The sequence below is a fragment of the Sinocyclocheilus rhinocerous genome, unplaced genomic scaffold, assembly GCF_001515625.1.
Source record: "Sinocyclocheilus rhinocerous isolate Xijiao unplaced genomic scaffold, SAMN03320098_v1.1 scaffold166, whole genome shotgun sequence".
NCBI lineage: Eukaryota > Metazoa > Chordata > Actinopteri > Cypriniformes > Cyprinidae > Sinocyclocheilus > Sinocyclocheilus rhinocerous.
Genome location: NW_015633186.1, coordinates 1,337,704 through 1,360,433, shown reverse-complemented (window position 1 = coordinate 1,360,433; position 22,730 = coordinate 1,337,704). Strand labels below are relative to the sequence as shown.

General features: G+C 37.8%; 3 protein-coding genes across 3 annotated transcripts in view; all 3 read right to left on the bottom strand.

The window, feature by feature from the left end:
• Positions 1-2,378, bottom strand: part of rpa1 (replication protein A1) — a 29,303-nt gene extending 26,925 nt beyond the window's left edge. The window contains exons 1-4 of the mRNA XM_016557112.1: positions 2,186-2,378; positions 1,636-1,683; positions 1,168-1,246; positions 595-703 (exon numbers count right to left, since the gene is read on the bottom strand). Of these exons, the coding sequence (XP_016412598.1) occupies positions 595-703; positions 1,168-1,246; positions 1,636-1,683; positions 2,186-2,218 (269 nt within the window). The 5' untranslated portion in view covers positions 2,219-2,378. The remainder of the gene's footprint in view (positions 1-594; positions 704-1,167; positions 1,247-1,635; positions 1,684-2,185) is intronic.
• Positions 2,379-2,985: 607 nt separating this feature from the next.
• On the bottom strand, positions 2,986-7,064 carry serpinf2b (serpin peptidase inhibitor, clade F (alpha-2 antiplasmin, pigment epithelium derived factor), member 2b). Its single transcript, XM_016557001.1, has 9 exons — positions 6,969-7,064; positions 6,049-6,120; positions 5,852-5,929; positions 5,471-5,771; positions 5,166-5,309; positions 4,316-4,504; positions 3,977-4,119; positions 3,678-3,882; positions 2,986-3,559 (listed from the first exon to the last, which is right to left on the bottom strand). Exons 2-9 carry the CDS (start codon positions 6,103-6,105, stop codon positions 3,228-3,230), a joined length of 1,449 nt encoding a protein of 482 aa, XP_016412487.1. The 5' UTR covers positions 6,106-6,120; positions 6,969-7,064; the 3' UTR covers positions 2,986-3,227.
• Positions 7,065-9,529: 2,465 nt separating this feature from the next.
• On the bottom strand, positions 9,530-22,242 carry wdr81 (WD repeat domain 81). Its single transcript, XM_016556999.1, has 12 exons — positions 22,060-22,242; positions 20,683-21,091; positions 16,871-20,403; positions 16,639-16,746; positions 16,344-16,537; positions 16,059-16,240; positions 15,785-15,950; positions 14,506-14,671; positions 13,581-14,408; positions 11,623-11,768; positions 11,282-11,464; positions 9,530-9,940 (listed from the first exon to the last, which is right to left on the bottom strand). The coding sequence occupies exons 2-12, from the start codon at positions 21,039-21,041 to the stop codon at positions 9,614-9,616; spliced, it is 6,192 nt and encodes a 2,063-aa protein (XP_016412485.1). The 5' UTR covers positions 21,042-21,091; positions 22,060-22,242; the 3' UTR covers positions 9,530-9,613.
• Between the last annotated feature and the right edge of the window lie 488 nt (positions 22,243-22,730).

Genomic DNA, 22,730 nt, shown 5'->3' with positions numbered 1-22,730 from the left:
AGTGTGCAGGTGTAAGTATATATATATATATATATATATATATATATATACATACTATTTCACAAATTTCACAAAAACACTGTTCTTTCAAACGTCCCATTCAGCAAAAAATCATGGAGAAAAAAATCCACAAAAACTATATATATACATACTAAGTTTTCCATTTCACAAAAACACTGTTCTTTCAAACGTCCCATTCAGCAAAAAATCATGGAGAAAAAAAAAATCCGTCTCCACAAAAATATTAAGCAACTCAACTGTTTTCAACGTTGATAATACAAAATTTTTCCTGAGCACCAAATCATCATATTAGAATTATTTCTGAAGGATCATGTAACACCAAAGACTACAGTAGTTGGCTACTGAAAATTCAGCTTAGCGAACACAAGAATAAATGAAAATTAGAAACATTAAAATGGAAAACAGTCATTTTAAATTTCAATAATATTTTATAATATTAATGATTACTGTATTTTTTATTTTATTTTTTTAAGTATAACTGTATATATAAAGCAGAGCCACAAAAATCACACATAAACATCCTAATAACAACAACTGTGAAAATCAGATCAAGACCTGGAGACTAATGCTTACCGTCCATCTTTGAGAACATTAGTGACGCTTCTTTTCAGCATACATACACAGTTAGAGGCCAACTGGTTTTGCTCAGCCATGGGATTGAGCTGTGTGGAGAGCATGAATGCTGGATGCAAGGGGGAAAAAAGACAAAAACTTTTTTAAAAAGTTACATGCATACAAAATACATGGTGCCAGGTTATTTGCATTTTATAGAATAGCTGGGGTTTGCATCCCACTGATGAGACAACATTAGATCTTAATGGCTAATGACCATAACACATCACTCACTCCTAACTTTAAAGAAACTCCTTATCCAAATTATCCCACCACCAGCTTTCAAAGACATAAGCACCTAACATATACATTTACATGTGTACCTAACAAAAATATTGCAGAAAAATATACGGCTTTGGGGCTGATGTCTATCCAAACATAAAGTTCCACATGTGAACTAAAGTAACGGCTGTTTTGCAATACACTTTAACAGAACAAGTCCAAAACAACATCCTGAGCATGGAAATTACATTCGATTTAAAGGACAGACACATCAAATTAAATTAAACACATCTGAAAACTAATCGAACTTACAGGACATGGTGTGTAGCCCATCACTCATCATGAGACGGAAACGGGACAGGCCATTTCCCCCATCAATCTTACGAATGTTCTGGAAAGGATATTCAACAGAATAAAGTTGACTAGCATGAAAATAAATAGTCTGGTACCTTAACCAAACAAAGAAACAAAAGCAAAAAGAAGAGTAAGTAAACTAAACATTAAATAGTAACAAAACTGATATGTTTAATGAAAAAATTAGAAACAAAACAGTCAGATAGGCCTAAAAAGTTTAATTTTAGGCCTATTGAAATATTACAAATAATGTTAAGTATAATATAAATGTAACATTATTTTATTTCCCTCAGAAATCACAAAATCTGATTATGGCATTAATGTCTGCAATATCTGCCTTGACATCACCATTCCTATTTTTATAAAACGTAGTAACAAAATAATTTGATTAATTTGTAAACAGTGTGAAAGAAATCTGACAGTTACCACACACTGCAGAACAGGGTTGCTGACTTCAATTCCTTTTGTCAGGGACTGAAAAGAAAAAGTACACAATCACTCAAGAATACAAAAATTTTCAACCATTAAGTTACCATATAAATCAAATTAAGAATATTAGTAAATTCATATATTTGCCTTATTTCATCCACATTCAAAACACGGCGAAGACAAGAAGACTAACTTTACATGATCTATCTTCCATTTACAATGACTCTGACTTTCTTATACACTTCAAATCAATTAATGCATGTAAATTATAGCTACAATGAGTTTACATTGAGCGGACAATATAGAACAATCTTTGCATTTGTACTGCAATGTGTTAGCACGTAAAATTTTATTCTATCCATTTAACTTCGTAACAGTTAAAACATGCAATCATGGAAAATGATATGAAATATTAACGCCAATGATTTGATTTGATTTTGTTTTGTTTTACTGTCATAACGTTAGTGCGGATGAAAACTTGCTGGCTAACTGACTTAGCAAGCTTATGTTTGTAAACTTTGAAATAACGCTGCTGCCTTATTCTTACCTCAATTGCCCCTTCTGACAGTGGAACAGTCATATTTTCAACAAAAATACTGCGAATCGAAGATTAAATCTTGTAATGATAATAGACAACAACCGTCTCTTGCATCAACAGTCTCCTATCTCCTCGCGCCAACTCTCTCCAAACGCGCGAAAAAGCTACACATGATGACGCGTTTCCCGTTACCAACAACTTCCGCTGAACTTCAAAATAAATCACACTAGGTGAGCCTTATTTTATTTATTCATTTATTTTTGACGCACACTAGTATTATTCCCGCTTTGATACACTAAAATGTATTTTTGTTTTTTATTCGCATGTTTTAGACCATGTAATCTGGCAGAGGTTTGTTCTGTTTAAACTTTTCTTTTAACATTTATTTAATGCCACAACAGCAAAAGACACTTTATTAATAACATTAGCTGCCAGACAGAAGTTGCGTGAATGTCAGTGCTTTAAAAACGTTTTTTAAATAAACATCTTCCAAAAGATTTATGTATAAAGTCATTTTAAAATGTTAGAAATTTGGTTTGAATATTGTGTATATGGTATTTTCTTAATGAACTAAATAATTGCATTCTTTTGTTTTTTACATTTCAGAATGTTTTTTTACTCCAGAAAGCAAGCACATAAACTTCATTTCAAGAAAAGTTAATTATTTAATTGTGTCCAAAAAAAAATAAAAATTGTAATAATCTTAAGTACAGTTTGTAAAACATGTTTGTAAATAGGCACATTTTCGCTAAACACTGAAAGAAGGCACCATTTCACTAAACCTCACTAAAAAGAAAAACTAACGAGACACTTGGAATTTCTGGTCAAATTTCTTTAATTAAAAAAACAAACAAACCAGAAAAAAAAATCATGACTTTTTAACAAAGATTAGGATATTTAGAACAACATTAATTTACATAGGGAAAGTAATTTCAAATTATCTGCTAGAATTAACTTTTAGAAGATATGTCCTTAATTGCCTCCCAGTGGGGACCAACTACGCAGTCAACAATCACTTATGGACTCATTCTGCTAAATGTATGAAAACAATCTACTTTGGAGGAACATCAAAAGAGTGTGGTTTGTCATTATTTTTATCTGAATTGCCAGGGTTTGTGACCATAGTAGATGCTCCAGGGTTTGGGTTGGAAATTACTCCCAGGAAGAATGGAGTTTGACTTAAGTCATCCATTAGGGCAAAGAAAAATGGCTGATTGACAGTAAATGAAGGGTTAGAACGTGAGATGACCACACTTGTTGCTGCCACTGCCTCTGCCCCCTCTTCATTTATCTCAATACTGGACATATGCTGTACACTGGACACAAACAAGGGGCCCTCAGAGATGCGGTCCAGCTTCGGACGACTAAATAGCAATCCTAGACCTGGATTGGAGTAGAATTATATATTTGTTAATATAAATAATTAAGAAATATTAAGATGATTTTGAATCCAAGGTGATTATATGCATGATATGCATGAATTAGATGCAAGATATCTTACCCATGTTTGTCATGGCCTCTTGAAGGTCCTGGTTGAAGTCAAGTTTGAATTTTGGGAGTTTGACCTGCATGTTTCTTTCTCGTGGTAATCGACGGTAAAGATCTGAGATATTGAGCTTAGCTGCAACGGCTGATACATTCACATGTCCAGATGTTGGCATTATTACTAGTAGACTCTTGTCACCTTTAAAGGGGAATCGAGCAACCTATAGAGATCAAATAGTGAGTAACAGAGTTCAGTAGTGAGGAATAGAGATTTAATCAGTGCTATTTATAAAGTAGCATCTTAAAGGCAGTAACCTGGGCATCCAGCTCATGGTGGGTGAAAACGCTGAGAGGATACTTTGGCCCAAGCATCATATCCACATTAACAATCTGGTTTTCATCTATGTAGAAGAGCTCAGTGGAGGTGAAGTGAGGGTCAAAACGAGTGAGCCACTCTCCTGTGAGAGAGAAAGTTAGACTTGTATACTTGACTTGTTTAATTAGACTTGTGTGGTCCTTTATCGATTTACACTTGTGAAATAACAAGGGAACAACAACGCAACAGACCTGAGTAATGCAAAACCTCCGATGTGACTCACTGATGTAAAAGAGGAAATTGTGAAATACTTGCTGGTAACAGGTGTTTGTTCTGACCTTTGTAGTGCATAGCATTGATGAGCATCATAACGGCGCTGAGAGGCAGGCTGGACAAAAACTCTGAGATGTGCCCATTTGTGACTTTCTTAACCCATTCATTGATGTCATTAACATCAGTCAATGTGGCTGGCTCTGAGTCATACAGTTTCTGAGAGTCTTCCACAAAGTCCTGTTTGGCTTTAAATCCTAAGGGAAAAGAGAAAACCATTCATAGCTTAGCATAGATCATTGAATCTGATTAGACCGATAGCATCTCGTTCAAAAATGACCAAAGAGTTTCTATATTTTTCCTATTTAAAACTTGACTCTTCTGTAGTTACATCGTGTACTAAGACCGACGGAAAATGAAAAGTTGCGATTTTCTAGGCCGATATGGCTAGGAACTATACTCTCATTCCGGCGTAATAATCAAGGAACTTTGCTGATCAGATTCAATGATCTATGCTAAGCTACAGCTAAAAGTGCTACCGCCAGACCCGGAGATCGGCTGAATGGATTCGAAAACGGTAAAACTCAACTGTTTAACGGTTTAGGGGAGTTGGAAAATGAGCCTATTTTCAAAAATAGTGGAGTGTTCCTTTAAGGGCACTGCGCTCTGGCATTTTTAAGACCTGGGACAGTCTTGCGCACTTACTTCCTGTCGCGCGCACGCGCTCTCAAGTGGCCAAGACCGCAAGTGTGGGTATTTGGACAAGGCAAATAGTCCAAAATCTCTACCGGTTGACAAATTTCTACTGGTATATCGCCCACCCCCAATTTTAAGGGACCAAAAAAAAAAACTTTTTGCGGCCACAATATCAACCTCCCTGACAATATATCTGTTTTGTGGTATATGTGTGATTCTCACCAGTTTTCAGATAGATGCGGCTGACGATGGACAGGCTCCTTTTGCGGAAGTAGCGCAGGAGGCTGCTGAGGGCAGTGTGGTAGCATGGCAGTGCATCCGCATGCAAGTGATGTAGAAGCAGCTCTTCTGTCTCATTAGTTGCTCCTAAGATTCAGATAAACAACAAGATTGTCTTATTGAGATACATATAATATCACTAAATTAGCGAAAATAAATGCATGCCAAAAAAAAAACTCAGTTTAAACGTAATGGAAACCAAAACATTTGTTATTCTCTGAGTCTTTTGTTTTTCATTGTAGACTTACCCAGTGCTAGCTGTGAGAGTGCTACAGACAAGCTAAGTGGGGAAATGATGACATTGGGCTGCTCTGGACTAGGCTTCAAGTTTTCCAAGAACCAAAGGCCAAGCTTCAGAATGCCGTTGCCTACGGTCCGCTTAATCTGTTGGCTGGTCATGTCCCCATCACAGAGCGAATCAAGGTCCTCCTCAGAGGAGCCTTCTTTCTGCCCAGGAGAGGGAACCGAGGCTGAAGGATCTGCTTCTAAGCCATCTGGAGAAACTGTGAGTGCTTCTGTTATGGTGGGGTCAAGAGTGCCTTTCAAATCCTGAGAGGGACAAGGCAATTGGAGTGTCAAAAGTCTAAACATGTATATACCTTCAAGAATGTAACATTGGGGGTTCTTACTGATACGGGTTTACTAGGCATCAGTGGGATGAGAGGAATTAAAGGCACTGCTCCATCCTCTGGTTCAATCGCATCTTCCTGCAGTGACAAGGAGCAATTTGTGGCATTTAAATAATAGAATAAAATCAATAATTTAATTAAACAGAATGAAATCATTTGGAAAAAATAAACAGCATAAAATCAGTTGAGTGCTTTACCGTCCAGCCTTGCTTGGCATAACAAAGGAGGAGGAATGCCAGAAAACACAAGTTCATGTTCTAGAAGTTAGTCTAAAAACCAAAGAACAGCACAATTTATACAGAATATGGGATGATTTGGCGTTGATCACTGCCTGGTCACTGGTCATTTGTACAAAAGTACTCTTTCCATTTTACATATTATCCATACTTATTAAAATATTATTAGATAAAACATATTAAATCCATTAATACAAATGTTGTATACACTTCATCAGATCAGATTGTTCAGCAGAAACAGAAGAAAAGAATCCTCACACACAATTTTAATCAATATATTATTTTGGATAGAAACTATCTAAAAAAATCATTCCTGAAGGTCTCCCTCACTTGCACAGAAATTCATAATCTAGCTATTGGCAATAAACCAATACATGATCCGATTAACACCTCCAATTTCAGGTGGATTGTTGTTTTTAAACTTACAGATTGAACAAAATATACAGTCAAATAATCAATAAATGCTTCACATGGCTAAAGGTCTGTCAGCTGTTGCATAATTCCAGGGTTAAACATTTTAAATTCGTTTAAAGCTACAGGTTAAATAAATTCAGATTGCACGAAAATTAAAAATATATATATTGTTTTTAAATCAACAATGTATTTATGGAAATGTTACTGCATTACTACTAATCAATTTTCTTGCACATAAAATATGCTTTGTTAAATGTTTTATCAAAACATTCTTGTGGGAATTATTTGTCATTACTGGGAATTACACTTCAAAAATACACAAACGAAAGACGAAGTGTACATATTTACAAACCAAAAGAGCTGGCAATGTATTAAACTTGTATATTTTAACACAATATCTACGTAATATATTGCAAACAATTATTTATGGTGAGAATGTATGAGAATAAACAAAACTGTGAGCTTACCGTGCAAATCTCCAGTGGATCCAGCCCTGATTCAGGAAAGAAACACACAAAATAGGCAATGGGAAAATTCTTTGCTGTAGGGGTTGGCATTCTCAGAGCAGGCAGTTACATTTCAACTTTCATTGATCTTTACCTCATATAGCTCTTAGACCTACCTCTTCATAGATGTAAATATTGAGAGACCTTGGGGTCAAACATCAAACTCAAGTGTGTAGATTCGTGGATCTGTGAAGACTTTGAATGAAGTAGGTTATAAACTGGTACTATATAGTTTGCCGAGCTAAATAATCTCACTGCTGACAGTGCATGCGAGACACTGAATAGGAGTAAACATGCTGCACAAGAAAAACTGCACATAAATGAGGAGGAGATGACAAGTCAGCACTGCCAATGCTGATATTAATATAGACCGTTATTGGATAGAGGGCTTTTATATTGCTTTTTTATATGCCAGACAAACAAGCCAGTGCCAGATTCCACCATTACCTTGGGTCATCCGCAAGCATATGCCAAGAACTCCAAATTGAGAGCAGTTGAAAGGCAGTGTGTTGCAAACACTCAAATGGACTTTGTCCTATCAGAGTAACCTCTTTGTTGGGTGCTCAGTTTCCAAGCCTGAAAATCTACAGAGCAAACCATATGACGGACCAATCTTGCTCATTCATCAATGAGTAGGTCATCAATCACCCAGTTTGAAGTTTTTCAGACAAAAAAAAAAAAAGAGACACATTTATGATCAATTTCTTTTACTTTAAATCATTGAAAAGGTTCATTTTAGTCAGCATATAGAAAAAGGTCACAGTTTAAAAGTAAAAAAGAAAAATACTCGCAATGAAATACAAAAGAGCAATGGTCAATGTCAAGACAGTGTGTTGCTTGTGTTACTGTACATCAGACAGATGCTTGTCAATCTCAAACAGACATCGTCTTTAGCACGAATCATCAAAATCATCAAGCTGTTTGAGGAGTAAAATACAACCAATTGTATTTTTAAATACTTAGAATAATTCAGATATAAAGCGATAACCACTTTTCCAAATTGTCTGGCCATATAGGATTCACCACAATCCTCTACTTAGTAACATAAAATAATGTGCTTTTCAAAATGAACACTATAACACTAGTAAGCCTGTTTCAACACGAAATAATAAAGGCATTAATTCATATCAGAACTCATAATCCACAAGCCAATTTTCCAAACCTGACAAATAGTGGGTTACGGAAAGTATATTGTGCTGAATTAGAGAGCCAGTAACATATGTTTTAGTAATCTGAATAAATTCTCATTAAATATTCGAACATTATATAATTGGAATGTCTGGAGACGATAATGTTTTACATAAAGCATTCCAGTAATAAATTAAATAGTTAGTTCCTAGTTCATATCTATTCAAGGATGTTGCATAAAAGTATTCTTTTAGATAGTAAGCATTAGGCTCAACAAAGATATATATATATATATATATATATATATATACACATATAAATGTGTATGTATATACAAACATACATACAGTATTGTGTGAGTAAAATGTAACATGTTGCTTGACCTGGGGTTGATGTGACAAGTGAATTACTACATCATCAAGGTTAATACAGCATCAAATTGCTAGTCATTAGATACATTTTAAATGTCAGAAGGTCCAAGTTCAGGATTAAGGACCGTCCCGTTGCATATTAGGTGTTTACACTCTCAATCGGTGTACAGTAACAGAATGAAGAGTCATCTTGGACTCTTGGACATTTTGATCACATTTGCTTGTTCATTATGCTTCATTGACGTGGATGAAGAAACGTACTGTGTAATATAGAAAAAAAGTGCCAAACATGGTGCACTATAAAGGTCTACCATGAATACTGCATAGTTGCTGAGCAAGTCTGGTGAATCGAATCATATGATATGATCAACATAGACTAACCTGTGATTCTCAGTGTTGTTTTTGGTGATTTCACTCATCTAATGGAAAGTGTAAACGCTACACTAGAACCACACTTGAACTTTCCTGAGCAGCTCATCTCATGCATGCCTCTAAGAATCCATTCATTTGACTTTTTTGAAAAGAATTTACAGAGTTGATTATTACGTACAAAGCAGCTAGTGCAGTTATATCACATGAATCCCTAAAAATAATTATTTTGATTGTATGAATCAGAGGCAATATTCAGTTTTGGTCACTTACTAAAGAGCAAGGTTTTAAGTTCTCTTTCAGCGAGTTTAAAATGGAAATATCAGGCTTTCTCCTTCTACGACTGAAACAGGTTTCTTTGTGCATGGTTGGCAAGATCGTTTCATTCTGGGAAAGGAGCCAAAGGTGGCACGAGGAATATCATTTTCTGAAAAAGCAACACTAGCTAGTTTAAGCCAGCAGCCTGATGGCACCGTTGTCAGAGCCGAGCAGCAGAAGCCTCTTTGTAGGCAACACGGACAGACTTGTGAGAGTCCCACGGAAGTTCTCTGTGCTGAGCTTGGTGGATCCCGCCAGGTTGGCCGTGCTGTCCAAAATAGAGTACACCCCGATTTTGTTAGCAACAGTACCTGCCACAATCGTTTCTTTGTGCATGGTTGGCAAGATCGTTTCATTCTGGGAAAGGAGCCAAAGGTGGCACGAGGAATATCATTTTCTGAAAAAGCAACACTAGCTAGTTTAAGCCAGCAGCCTGATGGCACCGTTGTCAGAGCCGAGCAGCAGAAGCCTCTTTGTAGGCAACACGGACAGACTTGTGAGAGTCCCACGGAAGTTCTCTGTGCTGAGCTTGGTGGATCCCGCCAGGTTGGCCGTGCTGTCCAAAATAGAGTACACCCCGATTTTGTTAGCAACAGTCCCTGCCACAATCTCAGCACCATAAAGATCAAATGCATGGATGGGGTCAGATGGAGTCCTGTACTGGTGGAGTGGCTTGTGCTCCACGTCTTTCCAAACGGTCAGTGTGTGGTCTGATGAAGAACTAATCAGCAAATTGCCCTCTGCTGCCTACAAAATGATACACACACAAAAATCACTGTCAGTAACAAACAGATGGGGAAGTATCGACATTTAGACAGCCAAGTACTATTTATTTTTTATATTCTATATAAATAATTATATATTTAATTTCATCAAGTTTAAAAAAATTTTCCATTCACAAAAAATTGCTTTTTCTTTACAAATCACAATTTGTAACCCCAAAAAATGTTACGTATCTTGCCAAAAAAAAACAAAAAACAGGAGGCTAACCCCATAAATTCATAATTACACTTTTGCTGGAAAAGAACGGCAGATGATACAAACCATTACTGATTTATAAGTAGTTTTCAACACATACAGCACAGTTCAGAACTTTGGGGTCAGTAAGATTGTTTGTTTGTTTTTGAAAGAAGTCTCTTATGCTCATCAAGACAGTATTCATTTGATTTTTTCAGGATTCTTTGACGAACATAGTTTAAAAGAACTGCATTTATTTCATATATTTTATTATATATTTAATTTATAAAATTAAAAGCTAAAAAAAAAAAATACAAAAAAAAAAACTTTTTTCTTACTGACCTCAATATTATGAACCCAAGTGTACTTACTTATTGATTACTAATGAGCAGAAGGTGTAATGATTATGTTGAATATATCACAGAAAACCGAATATTTAAATTCATAAAGCATACAAATGTATGTACAAGATTCGTGAATGTGAGATTATTAATAGCAACAAATCATGAGTCTGAAACTCCCTCACACTGGCCCTGGTCCAGCAGGACATCCTTATTGTTGAGCCCTACTAAGGTTCATCCATTTCCTGATAGTCACAAATAATAAAGTAATTGTGCAGCAATCTGCAAAGCTCATAGATTTTGTCCTAATGAGTAACTCATGTCTATATTTGCCCAAACATGGGCCTCTGGTGGCAGAGACAGACCTTTGACCCTACAAATCAGGGTTAAATAAAGCTTGCTTAGTTCTAGTCCCTTGTTGACTGCATCTGAACAAACCAACAGGGTACAACTTTTACTCATACAGAAATCTCAAATACAGATGTGAATCAAGACACCAAAACAAAGATGGGAATCTAGTCCATGTTTTGTAACGATTCCTGGTTCTTCTCCATTCTAATATTTGATTATATATAGTACATGTATTCGTCCCGTAAACTCTCGAAACTCTCGAAAAACTCCCAAATTTTTTGCTTGTTTCAGTCATTTTTATAAACAGTGTGTATCCATATAACATAATATTCCCTAAAATCAATGCAGTATGTGAGCTACAAAAACATCAAAGGACAACAGAGCATGCAGTCATATGCACGTCTTATATTACACATTAACCAACGACATGCATACTCACTTTCATTTGCAGTATATCTCCCTCGTGACCGGGCCAGCCTCTTAGCACCAGACCCGTTCTTGCATCCAGCAGCACTATGAATCCAGTAGAAAAGCCTGCCGCCACAGTGCGTCCACTCGGACTGACAGCCAGGCAGCGGATCAGGCCAGCGCTCATGTTACTGTAGGCCAGACGGAACTCATGCTGTCAACAGAGAAAAAGCAGGGTCCTTACCATAAGCTTTGCAGGAAGGAATATATAGAAACCAGCCTGGCCATTATAATGCTTGATAAAAAAAATTTATCTGAAAAAATAACTGCTTGTAACATAACATGTATTAAAGAAAAAGGAATGAGCAATACCTGCAAGCCAGGTTTGCGTGCATCTATGAAACGCAGCACAGAGTCTGCGCTAGCAAACACTACACTGCAGTGAGGAGCAGGCATAGTGGCGACAGCCGTGATGGGGTTCTTCCCGTCCAGAGCTTCATAACAACGAATATTCTTACCTAGTCATATGAAGGAGAGAGCAAAACAAGAAATTATGTGAAAGCTGTTGGTCTGACAGACACAGGCAAAAGGCAATCTATATAAGAATATGTATGTATTATTTGTAGTGGAATTTGTGGTAATGTATACATTTTGTATATTAATGATCTAATAATAATATCATTATGTAATGGAGATGACAGTTGTGGAAATGCATTTTTGTAATAAAAAGATGCTATGGCTAATTTAAAAACTACCATTTTATGTATCTGACATCAACCAAATAAAATAATATTTTCATACTGTATGCATCATATACAGCTTGGCTGAATGCACAAAAATATATCATATTTAATATTTATCTGCTTACACTGGAAATGACTGTGGGACAATCATAACTTTTTTTTTTAAATGTATAGAAAATATTATACAGTAAATAATATTGTATTATTTGATTATTAGATTATTTCATTCAAAAAATTTGTATATAAATATTAATAAAATATATTGTAAATTAAATGTTTTCCATGTAATAATTAATATTTTTGTTATGGATTTTCAAAGCTTAAAAGTGAAAGTCTGGGTAAGGAATGAGGGTAAATAATGAAGTCTACACATACCTATCTGAAAAGTACAAATTCTGAAGGTATGATTCAAAGCTGAAATTGAAATCTCTCAAATATTACTTCTCAAAATTTTGGGGTGGGAATTTTTTTAAATGTTTAGACATCTCTATGTTCACCAAGTTTGCATTTATTTTAATCAAAAATACAGTAAAAACAGTAATATTGTCAAATATTATTAAAAAGTAAAATAGATGCTTTCTATTTTAATATAGTCTAAAATGTTATTTCTTTTCTCATATGGCAAAGCTGAATTTTCATCAGCCATTACTCCAGTCTTCAGACTGGCTACGTTTACATGCAACCAAATAATCCGTTTGTAATGTATAAATGCGTGTCCTGTCATTATAAAACTCTCCTTTCACTCGGCAACTGTGAAGTGGAGCAGGACAACCTCCCACCAGTCCTTGTTTTGGATTCTCATCCACAGGCAACCCGTTTTGGGAGCGGGGAGGGGCATTTTTACAGCGTGATAAATAAGAGCAGCACGGCACTGCGGTTTATATGTATATTTATCCAGAAATGGATAAATATTAATTCTGCTGTTAAAAACAAAAAACAATGAAACAGTAAAGAAACAGTGTAGGAGAGTGGTTATTATGTGCAAACAGTGAGAAACTCTATATTTGTGCAGTGTGCGCATGAAAAAAAAAAATTCCGATTTGAAGCTTGTGACATAAACGCGCACATCAACCCGATCACTTTATTTAGCGTTCATGTAAACACTACATTCAGATTCATCAATCGGAATGAATTCAGTTCGATTGAACCCAAAATTGTGCATGTAAACATAGTGTCACATGATCCTTCAGAAATCATTCTAATATGCCGATTTGTATTTCAAGAAACATTTCTTACTATCAGTGTTGAAAACAATTGACCCCTGATAAAGGGAATAAGCCGAAAGAGAGAGAGAGTTATGAAAACAATTGTGCTGCTTAATATTTTGGTGTAAACTGTGATACATTTAATTTTTTAAAGGATTCTTTGGAGAAAAAAAAAGACAAAATACAGCATCCTTTCTGAATAAAAGTATTAATTTCCTTAAAAATATATACCTTACTGACCCGTAACTTTTGAACGGTAGTGAAAGTGAATGCGAAAAAATGTAAGAGATTAATCACACAAAATCACCTATCCTATGCCACAAAAGGACAGTTACTGTAATACTGTAAGATGCTCAAATTAACAGTACTGTTATTCTCTCACCTGTGAATTGATCCCACAGATGCACAGTACCATCACAGCTCACCACTTCCTGTGAGGCCTCTAGCTGGCCGACATAAAAGACAGATTTGCGGTGGTCTGTGTACATGAGTCGAGGTTCGACCTCTCGTGTGCCATCACCGTGGTTATAAAGCGGCCACAGCCTCACCGTTTTGTCTTTACTCCCAGACAGGAAGTAGTCCTCCCTTGCTAGTGGCGCCAGACATTTTGCCGTGCCCGAGTGGCCCAAGAAACTCTGAAGACGGATCTGGTGGAAGTGGAAATGCAAGTCCTGCTGGTTAAGACCAATTTCATACTGCCAGTAGGCAAGCCAATTACCCTGCAGGGAGCGACTGCTGCGTGGGAGGTCCTGTTTCAGTGCGCTGTCCTCTGGAGTGGGTCCCAGGACCCAAGAGTATGAGGAGTGAGAGAAAGAAGGTCCGGCTGAGGAAAGTGCAGTGGTGGCTAGACTCGTCTGAGGAGCACTGCTACCATATGGCCGTGTCCATGTTTCCAAAGAAGACAAGTTAGGACTCCCACAGGCTTCAGTGTCCCGGGGTACCTGGATACGGTTTCCCACCAGATGACTGCCAAATGTTCCTGACTCAGGCAGGATGTCTCCACCTAGTGGTGTGGAAGTGGACGAGGGAGCAGGGAAGGGACTACGACCCATCTGGTGGCCCATGCTAGGAGAGAGGCCCATAGCAGTAGTTTTCTGACCTCCAGCAGGGTTGGTTTCTGGGCTACCTGGACTTGCTCGTTCATGATATGATTGAGCCAGGCTCCAAACTAGCTCATGATTTGTAACTAGTTTGCGAATGGCTGCATCACCTAAAAAAAAAAAAAGGTATATACAACTCAGCTAATGAAGATGAATAGGAACACATTTATCAATGCTTAAAAGCTAACCAGTAGAAATGTGTCTTACCAATAAGACAGTAGAAAGGAATATAAGATGCATAAGCCATTTCAGGATTAAACACAGCCTGAAGTTCCTCCAAAACTCCAAGCTCACAAGTAATCTCTGTTCCATCAGGACTGCACATATCCAAGTATGTGCTATCTCCAACCTCCCTACGCGGGGCACTTCCCATCTGCACATAAAGAAAATTAATTTAAATTATTAAGTAATGATTAGGGCTGCACGATAAATCGCATGCGATATTTAACGCGCATCTTGTCAGTAAAGCCAGTTCTTTAATCAGCGGTAAATCTCCATCACCTGCGGGCTTTCACATTGAGCAGCATTAACTACACAGAGCCGTTGTTCACCGATATTGTTCACCGATATTCATTAAATATCGCATGCGATTTATCGTGCAGTCCTAGTAATGATGTAGTTGTTTATGAATCTGACTACAAACTATTTCGGCCAAGTATTAAAAATCCTCTGATAATAATTTCAAAGTATACTACCAAAGTATACTAGGATTTTTTTTGAAAGACATCAATTATTTTAATAATTATAAATTTTATGACAGTAAAAGACATTTATAATGTTACAAAAAAAAAAATGTATCATTAATACAGCACAACCGTTTTCAGCATTACTAATAATAAGAATTTTTTCTTGAGCACAATTAGAATGATTTCCAAGAATCATGTGACACTAAATTTAAAATGTATTAAATAAATGCAACCTTGGTGACCATAAGAGACGTCCTTCAAAAACATAAATTTTTAAACGGTAGTGTATATTCAAATTTTACAAAACTGTCAGGAAGACTCATATATACAACATGAAACTAAACAAATGAAAAAATAAATAGGGATGCATGATATTAAAATTCTAAATTATTTCCAATACTTTTTTTGTTAAATAAATTAAACCAAATAAAACATTTAACAAAAAATAAAACCAACTGTTTAAAATGCTATAAGTGAATTTAGACATCACAACATTTTATTCTACAGTATGAAAATAGGATACTGTTAAGATGTGCATAAGAGTACATCTAACCGTGTTGTAAAATTATAAAATTATAGTTTTTAAAGATTAACTTTATGGTGTTATATGATGGCAAAGGTTAAACGTAAAAATAGATTAAGTGAGCATGATTGAGCAATTAAATATGCAATATCCAGATAAACTAAAAAAAACCTCTATAATATCATATGATTACAAATATTAATAAAGCATGCATCCCTACAAACAAAAAAAAAGACTGAATTATACATTATACAATATTGTAAATTGTCTTGGTTACCTGATTTTGCAGACACTGCAGCAAGGGGAAAACTTGGAAGAACCTGGAGAGGGTTTCTGCCATGTGCTGCTGTACCATCTCTCGGCCAATCCGCAGACAGATCAGTGCCATGAGGCTCAGAGTCTTTAGACACACAGCGGAACGAGTCTGCACTCCACTAGGAAAGCTGAACACAGAGGGAAAAAAAAGTAAGAGGACAGCTTTTTTTATAAGTTGCAAACTTTCTTTTTTTAACTACCTGACTATGACTGATGCACTATATGTAAGCTATTACCCCATCTTAGTTGATGTTAACAAATCCAGCAGAGGCAGCAGAACCTCCTGGTTAATCTTCATCAGCATATCCATTAGAGTGGTGTCTGACAGGAACACTATAATCTTCTGAGTGAGTACCACTGCACCCAAAAGCCCTGCCTCCTTTCGAGTGTTCAAACGACAAGAAGAAGGTGGAGAGACCTGCAAGTTTCAAGGAAGTAAAATTTTAAGTAAAAATCTATAAAGAAAAATACATTTACAAGCCGAACTGTTAATCAGTGAGATTCAGAAATTTCCAAGTTACCAGGTAACCAATGTAGGGTAGATATTGGTAAGTCAAGACTGGTTCTCCATAGAGATGTGCTATGTAAATAAGACACTCGAGGACTGGTCGTGCAGTCTGGTCACCAACAACTGGCTTCTTCTCATATACACTTCCTACGCTCTCAAGGCTATTTTCCTCATTTGCAGAGAGCATGAACTGGTGTTTATCAAGACCTTAAAAAGAAAAAGATTACTTATAACAGAGATAATAAATTAAGCTAAAACCACCAAATACCGCAGAATATAGAGATGTGTATGCAGTTCAGAAATTGTACCTATGTAACATGTAGTAAGAAGTCTCAGCAGGTTCCTAGCTATGAATCGAGATGTCAATGTCGGCCCCAGTTTTGCAGACAGCCATCTGACAGTTTTGCAAACAGTGTCTAGAGAAAACAATATATTTTTTGTTACTGCATAATTCAGGCATACTGCTACTTTGAATACTAAACATGTACAAATAAATCAAAGGAATGCACAAAAATTACAAAAAGATATGTTTTGACTCACCTAAAAGTATCTTGTGTTCTTTTTCCTCAGAATCTTCTAAAGGGTCATGTTCAGTGTCTTCTTCCTCCATGTTTTTCTCTGCATCTTCTTGCACAATTCCATTCATGATGTCTCCCTCAAGTGTGACCACGGTTGCCTCAGACTCCTCTGTGCAAACTGAAAGAGTCATCTCTAGACTGGGCACCCTTTGCACTGTATTTTCTCGGTCTTCCACTGTCTCCTCATCCTCAAGCTCTCCACCATCCTCACCATCACTAGCTTGCTTTAGGTCCTGACTGCTGTCAGCAGACTTTAAACTTGCACGGTCTCCAATGGACACCTCACTAGCGCTGCTCTTGTCGCTCAGTTTCCCCATGCTGAGAGATTCCTGGTCTTGATCTTTGTTTGCTAGGCTTTGGTTCTGCTGTTTGGCGCCCAGCGCCATTGTTGCCCCAGATGCACTATTATTCACATAAAAGCCATTCTGAAAGTCCTCGCCTTCAGTCAGAAAAACCTGGTCATTGAGACTGATGCCTGAGGAGTAATCCACAAGACCTTGGTCTCCACCAACACCAACACCTCCACTACCACCTCCACTGCCTCCTCCTACTTTGCCAGATGATGTGGCAGTAGACGGCCTCCCATCTTCACACTCATAGTCCTCCTCTTCCTCATCTAAGGCACCAGCAGCTCCCCTTAAAACCTTCAAGCCCTCCCATTCAGTTCCTGCAGCTGTATTGCAGCTTTCAAAGCCTGTGATGACCTGCAGAACATGTGGAAGAAGGCAGGAAAGAAAGGCTTGCAAACCCAGTCTTACAATAAGCTGCAGCACAAAGCAATCCGTGTAGAGGTAGAAGCGGCCTCGAAGGCATCTGGGATTCTCGTACACACCAACCAGAGGCTTTAGTAGGTACTTGGAGGCATTGCGAGGCCCAAGAACCCTGGACACAGGCTCAAATAAGTACCAGGCAGCATAAACAGCAGTGGTCTCCTCTGACATTAAAGAAAGCACAAAGGGTAGAAGAATCTCAAGCCCCTCTGCATTTATGTTGTCCTTGAGAAGTGTCTCCAGCTGTTGCCATAAGTTGAACACAATGTCACGGCCCTGAACACTGTTAATGGACTCCATCTTGGAGTGGTAGGAAAATATGAATCTGTGCAGTGTTGGAAAATATGCTGGAAAGGGTAGAGGGGAAAGAACGGGACTAAGCAATTGCCAAGGGTTTGGCGGTGGAAGACCCTCACAAATAGGGTCATATTTGAACAAATACGGTAGTCCATGCGGGTGTATTGTGAATGTTTCTGTCTTAGAGCAATGCTTGTGGACCTGCAAAAGTGACTCTAGTGCATGATGGAGTGGTAGTGGAACATCTCGAAGGTTTGTAGAGCACAGCTTCAATACTGCTTGAAATCGATCACTCAGATGTGTTCCAGGTCTCAGTCCCCGCAGTTTGGAGGAATAAAAGATCTCAGCAATGAGAACACCTAAGGCTTGTATATCTCTCTGGAAAAGATCTGCAAATGACAGAGGAACTTTCAGTACAGGTCTCAAGTCTTTCTTGTTCGTGTCAAGACCCATCGTATGCTGGGCTTGACAGTGTAGACCTTTCACCAAGAAGTTGTTGAGCTTTTCTAACTCTTCCAAAGGCTGCAAAGGTTTAAATCCCTCTGGCAGGATTATCTTAAAATCCTCAAAATTAGAAGCCTCTGGCCTTTTACCAACAGAGGCTGCTCTGTGAAGCATGGATGCTCTAATACCTGATCCTAGGGTATTTGTGACATTTCCAGGTGTTTCACCAGGGTAAGAACCATGAGAAGGAGACATAGCCAAAGCAATACTCTCTCCACTGGTCTTTCCACCAGCAGAACCAGCCAAAGGGATTGGAACAGAATTAGATGATGACGAGCCACGTAAGTCAAGGGCTTCCATTGCTTGCTCAAGCTCCTCGTCCCGGCCTACAACTGACCACCCACTGGATTCACAACCTGTTGTTTCTGGGACCAGTCCATCCACACCATCCATTGTGGTTTCAAGTGGTGGAATGTGCCAGGTCGTTACGTTGACAGGCCCAAAGTGGGGAGGCTCTGGAGGTGAATACTGGTAAGGTGCAAGACGAGGTGGGTGAGGGTGGTCAAACAGTTGCACAACTCCATAGCTGGTGAGATGGGTGTGGCTATCCACCAAGTGCAAGCACACATTCTTAGCTTTGACGGCTTCTTTACCTGATAACTTGTAGCCAAATGTCAGGTCAATCCAGTGATGCAACTGTTGAGACACTTCTCGACTCTCTAGCAGTTGTCTATGCACAGCAATAAACTCTTCGTAGGAGTTACACCATGGAGGTATATCAAGGTCTGGCATGTCTGGGTGAATGGAGTGGAATATTGAGGGATCCGTGTAAAATTCTGGGATGCATTCATCTGGGGTCCAACTCTGAATACGTTCCATACTAGCTGGATATTCATTTGGCTCCCACTGGGAACGAACATGGCTGCACAGTACAGATTTAGGTGTCTGTCTAGCTTTGTAGACATAATAAGTTATGTCTGACAGAACATCTGAGATATGATGGGGAACGTGGAGGTGATCCAACTGGCCTGACCCACCAGGTACTACCGGCCCACCAAGGTCTGAGGCAAAATTGCTTCCACCACTTCCATTAGCTGCTGCTAGTGCTTCTTTGGTCATTTCATACGTGAAGTCCAGTTGTTTATCACCTTTATTCAGACGAAATTTTGACTTCTTGAGATCACGAAACCTTCCATATGGCACAGTGAAATCCACCACCCAAGGTAAAACCGGGTGATAGTTTGGGTCTCCCTCACGCCTCCCTGCCAGTCGGTTTAATTCCATCAGATATTGGAAGTTGCTGACTTGACCATTAACCCAGTCTAAGACCAGAGATTTGAGCTCATCCAGACAATTTCTACAAAGATGTTCACTCACACCACTGTTATGACTCTGATTGTCTTTTGCTGTAACACTTGTTGGCGCTTTACTTCCTAATGCATGCGGTACAGAATCCCTGTACTCTCCAAACTTTTCATAATGTGCCAGAGATATCTTTAGGCGACTGCAGAGCTGCTCATCAACTGCAATGTCAAGTAAGGAGAGTTCGCCACACAGTAGCCCTGAGGCATGACATTCGCGCACTGCTATGAGTAGTTGGTACAAAATGAACAATATCTTAGCATGGCTGTTAGCCAGCTTAGCTGGACTGTAAGTGACAATGTCATGAACAGTGTATTGTGTGTACGGGAAAACCACATAAAGAACCTCCTCCGACTCCAGCAAGCATTCTGCAGGTAGCACATTTGGACACAAACTGTCAGTACTTTGTTTAAGAGCTGAGCAGTTAGATGGGAATGGGCTGTCTTTCTCCTTCTCTTTGGCTGGAGAGAGGGACGGTGACATTCGATCGGTAGAGATAATGCTGGAGCAAAACAGTTTCTGTAAGGCTTGGCGAACAGCATCAATTGCCAAAACAGGTGTTTGCTCAATGGAATCTGCATATGGTTGCACATGAGTCATGTAAGCTTCACGCCATAGATTTCTGAAAATGAAATAAAAAAGGATATTACAAGTCAACACTGATTGAAAAAGTTAACCAAATGACCATTGTTATTATAAAAGTAACAGCACAGAGAAGAATTCTATATGGAATAAGCAAGCACAATTAAATATCCAATTCTAACATCAGATATATAGTGAACATTTTGCACATCTGAATACAAGGTGATTTTGAACAGATTGTTTTAATCAACAGAATTAAAAACAACAATTACACAAATATATTCTCACAAAAACATCTAGAAAAGACAGAGTATTGTACCTGAAATTAGACTGGGATACTCCCTGCATCAGAGTCATGAAAGAGTCCTGTGAGAGTCCCTCCCCATGGCAGCCTGGCTCCCTGGCTAATCGGTATCCCAGTTTGCGCTTTCTAAGGCCTTGGATACAAACACGTGTCCAACCAGATGGCAATTTCATCTGAGAGCGCTGGAGGAGAGTGCAGATTTCCCCCTCGCTGAAGCACTCGTATCGCGCACAGCGAGTAACTCTCTTGTTTTTCAGGGCCATTACCCATCGATTTGGGACCAGGACCACCAGTTCATTGGATCGCTGACTGGGTCTAGTCTGCCGCTGATCAATACCCAGGTCCCTCTCCAAGGCTGGTGCTAGCCACTCCATGATCTCTTTCAGTTAACCAGACTGTAGCCCTTGTAGGCCCCTATAAGAAGCTAAAAAAAATGTCAGGACAGGAAGTTAAAAGAAAAGCACAAAAAGATACTACTATCGGTTTCTGTAGACACTATTACACATATGTTCATGAAATAAAATAATGAATACAAAATGGACTTGTATGGAGACACATGGAAAGTGTGTTTTATATCCACTGCAAACTTGAATAATATACTTAATGTACTTTGTGCAAGTCGTGTGAAATCCAAATAAAAGTTATTTTATCACAGATGATCTTAAAAGTGTAATCTAAATATTGTTACTGATTACACTATTTATAGTAACATAATTTGTACAGTTTCATATTACATTTTAGAAGAAATCCACTCAACACTGTATGGCAACAATGCATATTACTAAAACTATTACTAATAATAATAAAAACATTTAAATGCAATGTTTATGACGTACAGATGTAAACTATTTTAAAATAAAATCCTGTAGAATAATGGAAACAAAATAATTACAGTATTTAATAATTATAGAATTATTTTATTGTTCAAATAAAATAATGTTATGCAAATAACAATATAAAATATGTATCAGTAGAAGCTTGCAGATCAAATCATCTTCAGGATAGCAACAACTAATGATTTGTCGAGGACACTGATGTCATCACTAAATGTCATGCATTACCATGTGACTGTATTATTCCATACTTCATCAGAAATAATAAACTTCATTTATAACATCCAAAACATCAGCTAGAAAGATCGAAAGTGTAAAATGTAGTACATACATCCATCTTTGATTTCTGCATTTAATTTCTACATTTTCAGTTCCTCTTACAGACAACAAGGAAATAGTGCACTTCTGTCAGTTCTCGCTTGTAAAGTTACAGATTCAAAGGAGCACTGCACTATACATTAAGCCACAACTTGTTTGGTTCATGTAAACACACAAGCACCACCGTTAAGCAAACATTTGGAAGAGGAGATCTGTCCATCAAGCTGTTGTTGTTGCTTACCTCTGCATTGTTTGCTGCTTGTCAGCAACTGCGCTCTGGAACAGCTGCCATCACGATGCCAAGTCCCATGTTTGCGGGATGTATAAATTGAATTTCCAGTACTTTGAGAACCACCATAACCGCACAAATATTTCCTAAGAAGTCGACAATATTTTGTTGTCTTCAGAAGCCATAGTGTTGAGTTCAGAGCGTCACGTGACTCTCATCTCTGTGCTTGCACTCCCAGACCGTGTGATTCTCAGCCAGTAGAGTTGTGTCATAATACAAGTCCCCTCAAGATCATAAAAGAAAAAATAAATAAACAAATGATCAAACATTAAACTTATATTGTCATTTTGATTAATCTTTGTTATGGACCCCGGATTGACCCCCGACTGAGAACCACTATTATATAACATATATGGCCATGCGAATAATTTATGACTTCTAATAAAAAGTAGTCCAGACTCCAGAGCATGAGAGATATTTAAAATGTGTAGTGGTGGGGGGCCAAGAGCAGGAGAAATAGTGAGATTGAGAAATATATATAAAAATATATATATATAACGTTTAGTTACAGGCCAATTCACAGGCGGCATGATAAAGTACTTGTACCCATTTTGCAATTTACTCAGCAGCTTATTATAAACACATGACATGCCGCTGATACATGACTAGTATCAAAGAGTATA